This window comes from Myotis brandtii, unplaced genomic scaffold (genome assembly GCF_000412655.1).
Source record: "Myotis brandtii unplaced genomic scaffold, ASM41265v1 scaffold123, whole genome shotgun sequence".
NCBI lineage: Eukaryota > Metazoa > Chordata > Mammalia > Chiroptera > Vespertilionidae > Myotis > Myotis brandtii.
Window position 1 is genome coordinate 17,551,241 of NW_005354291.1, and position 2,916 is coordinate 17,554,156.

At 50.9% G+C, this 2,916-nt stretch overlaps 1 protein-coding gene across 1 annotated transcript in view; it reads right to left on the reverse strand.

Moving 5' to 3' along the window:
* Positions 1-2,715, reverse strand: part of HIVEP2 (human immunodeficiency virus type I enhancer binding protein 2) — a 26,556-nt gene extending 23,841 nt beyond the window's left edge. The window contains exon 1 of the mRNA XM_005859138.2: positions 2-2,715. Within this exon, the coding sequence (XP_005859200.1) occupies positions 2-2,464 (2,463 nt within the window). The 5' untranslated portion in view covers positions 2,465-2,715. The remainder of the gene's footprint in view (position 1) is intronic.
* Positions 2,716-2,916: the final 201 nt, after the last annotated feature.

Sequence of the window (2,916 nt, forward strand, 5' to 3'; positions counted from 1 at the left end):
CCTCCGACGGCGAAGAGGCCTTCTCCTGGGCGCTGGCCACCAGCTCGGACGACTCGGACCTTTCAAAGGAATTGGGTCGGCTCAGAGAGTTGGTGTGCTGGATCACAGAAATCACGTTCCCCGGGGGCTTCCTGCCCCCGAGGTCTGCCATCTTTTCTGGATCAGTGGCTGCAGGTAACTCCTCTGACCCGAGAGACGGGCTTCGGCCGTGGGGAGCGCCCTCGTGCCCAGCCACGGCGAACCCGCTTCGCGCGCCTTCCTGCACCTGCAACTTGGGGTCGTACTCTGCAGCCATGAGGCCCATGGGCGCGCTGACCACGCTGCTGCAGATCATGGGGGTGTCCTCCTCGTCTCCCACACTCTTCTCCTTCCGGCGCTTCCTGTTTTCACACGTGGTTCCGAACATGCTTGGCACGCCCTGCGACGGCCCCGAGGGATCCGCGAAATACTCTCCGCCGTGCTTTAGGGAGCTCACGCAGGGCATGTCCCTGTAGCTTGGCTTTGGTGTTTCAGAGTCGTCCCACTTCTTGTAAGGTTTCCGGCCGACGTCGTAGTCATAGCCTCCCCTGTCCCCGGGAATCAGTTTCTTCTCCTTCAAGGATGAACCTGAGATGCTCTTCAGCATCCTGCTGTGGTGCTCCGCCTCCACGTGCCCCTCCTGGACCGAAGGCAGCTCGAACGCAGCTTGCCTGCGGAGCATGCGCTGAGGGGGGATTCCCACGGTCCCTGGGTAGAACACGTCATCGGAACCTGTCATCCTCTCATCGAATGAGTGGCTTCCTCTCAAAGAAGGGGGTACACTTAGATTCGTTGCTGATGAAGTTGGCATCGAGTTGCTTCGAATTAGGGGTGAAGAGTCCACAGGAGCTTCTAAGAGAACCGGGTTGCTGCCTTGGAAGTTCGCAGGGTAAAGTTTTCCTTCATTCCTGACAGACGATGGGATAGCCTGGGATTGTCTAGACTCATGGTTGAATTTAGTGGATTTCAGCATGCTCGTCTGACTGGGATCCATCTCTCCTTTGCTGGGGATCAGCTGTGAAGCAGGATCTTCAAACATCGTGACGTCTAACCTGGTGTTGACGTGAGGTAATGGCTCCATCATCCCCTTCCTACCCATCGTGGCGCGCTCCTGACTTGTGGTTGTAACACTGAGTGTGTTTCTGGGACTAAGCCGACCGTATTTTCCAAAGATGATTTCTTCATAAGACTTTGCGTTTGTGTTTGGGGGGCTTATCTGCTGCTCTGCACTTTCTGAGCGAGAAAAATAACCAGAGTCAGTGCTGCCTTTACTGTGCGGGCTCAGGAGGTTTAGCGATGGCTCAGAATCTTGTCCTTTCTTCTCTGACAGCCTTAGTGCAAGTTTCTGTTTCACCGTGTGAGAGTCATCAGCCTTAGTATTTAAAGACAGATTGGGGAGCATATCAGAGCCAATATACTGAGAGCTTTCATTAGGCAAAGGAAGCCCGCTTTTAGGAATAATCAGAATCGGCACCTTCATGGGGCCTCCCAGTGACTCTTCCAATGACCCGTGGTAGCCCCCTCTGCTGGCAATGTCCAAAGGGAGGGGTGGGCCCGGACTCATTTTGTCAGAAGCCTCAACAAATAAAGAACTCTCCTCATCGGTGTCTGTACTCTGCTCACCATCTGAATGTATTTCTGCTTCTACATCAATAAAACCAGCCTCTAGGTCCAATTTAGAGACAGCTGACTCTGTGAAAGGGACCAAGCCTGCCTTAATTGCATGGGCATGCGACTTCCTGTGCTTGTACAAATTGCTCTTTGTCTTGAAAGAGAAACCACATGGTATACATGGATATGGCCGCTCCCCGGTATGGGACCTGATGTGCTTTTTCAGCACGCTGGGTTTGGCACATGCCCTGCTGCAGTAAGGGCAAATGTACTTGCCGGGCTTCTTGGGTTTGTGCTCTTTCTTGTGAGCATCTTCTGACTGTTCGATACTTTTCTGGGAGTATTGGCTAAAAGCAGGGTTCAAACTTGAAATCTTCTTTCTCGGATAACCACCACTGTGGCCATGGATTGGAAAAGGAAATAAGTCCTCGGAGGCAACAGATGGCAAAGGGCCAGGGAAAAGCCACGGAGGGCCTTCGAGGCTCTGATGTGGCTTGTTGCTGTGCATGACACCCTGTGGCACTGAGTGCTGAGGGAAGGAGAGTGAATGTTGGCATGAATAAGGACTCGGACGGTGCAGTGGGTATTGCTTCTCTGTGACGTGCTGGGCCACCTCGCTAGGGGAGGCCAGTTTCCCAGAACCGAAGAGTTGTGCTGATGCTGTGTTTGCGATTTGCTCCGGATCTATTTGTGGTTGCCGCTGTCCTTCTTGACTGCCAAAAGTGCTCATCTTAATAACAGCTGATTGCTCCTGTCTCCATCTACCTGACGCTTTATCAGTTTCTCCAGACCTTGAGGTAGCTTTTTGTCCTAGAGCTGTGTCCCCAGTGTCCATTTTGTTACACAAGATCTTAAGTGCTAATTCGCGTGAAAGCCCTGCAGACTCATGGAGTGTCACCAAAGCTGTGCGTTTCAAAGCGTGCTTGCTTCCATGTTCCAGGGTGTCTGCAAACTTGCCAAATGCTCCTTCTCTTTGGAGACTTTCACACTCACCCCACAGTCTATGGGCAATAAATGGTAATGTCCTTGGACCAGGGCTATAACACAGTTCTCTCCATTGTAGCAAAGTCCATCCAAAAGCTAATGTAAATCTCTAAAAATTTCTTATGGCATTTGAATATTTTCAATAGGATGAAATTAGGATGGTGAATAGTCTAGGAGAAATTTTGCCCATCAACTAGAGCAAAGTTCAATTGTCAGTTTCACTAAGATAAAATGATCTGGGGGGAAAAGAAATACAAAGAGATTGTCAAAACAGTTATCAAGTAAAAAAACAAACAAACAAAA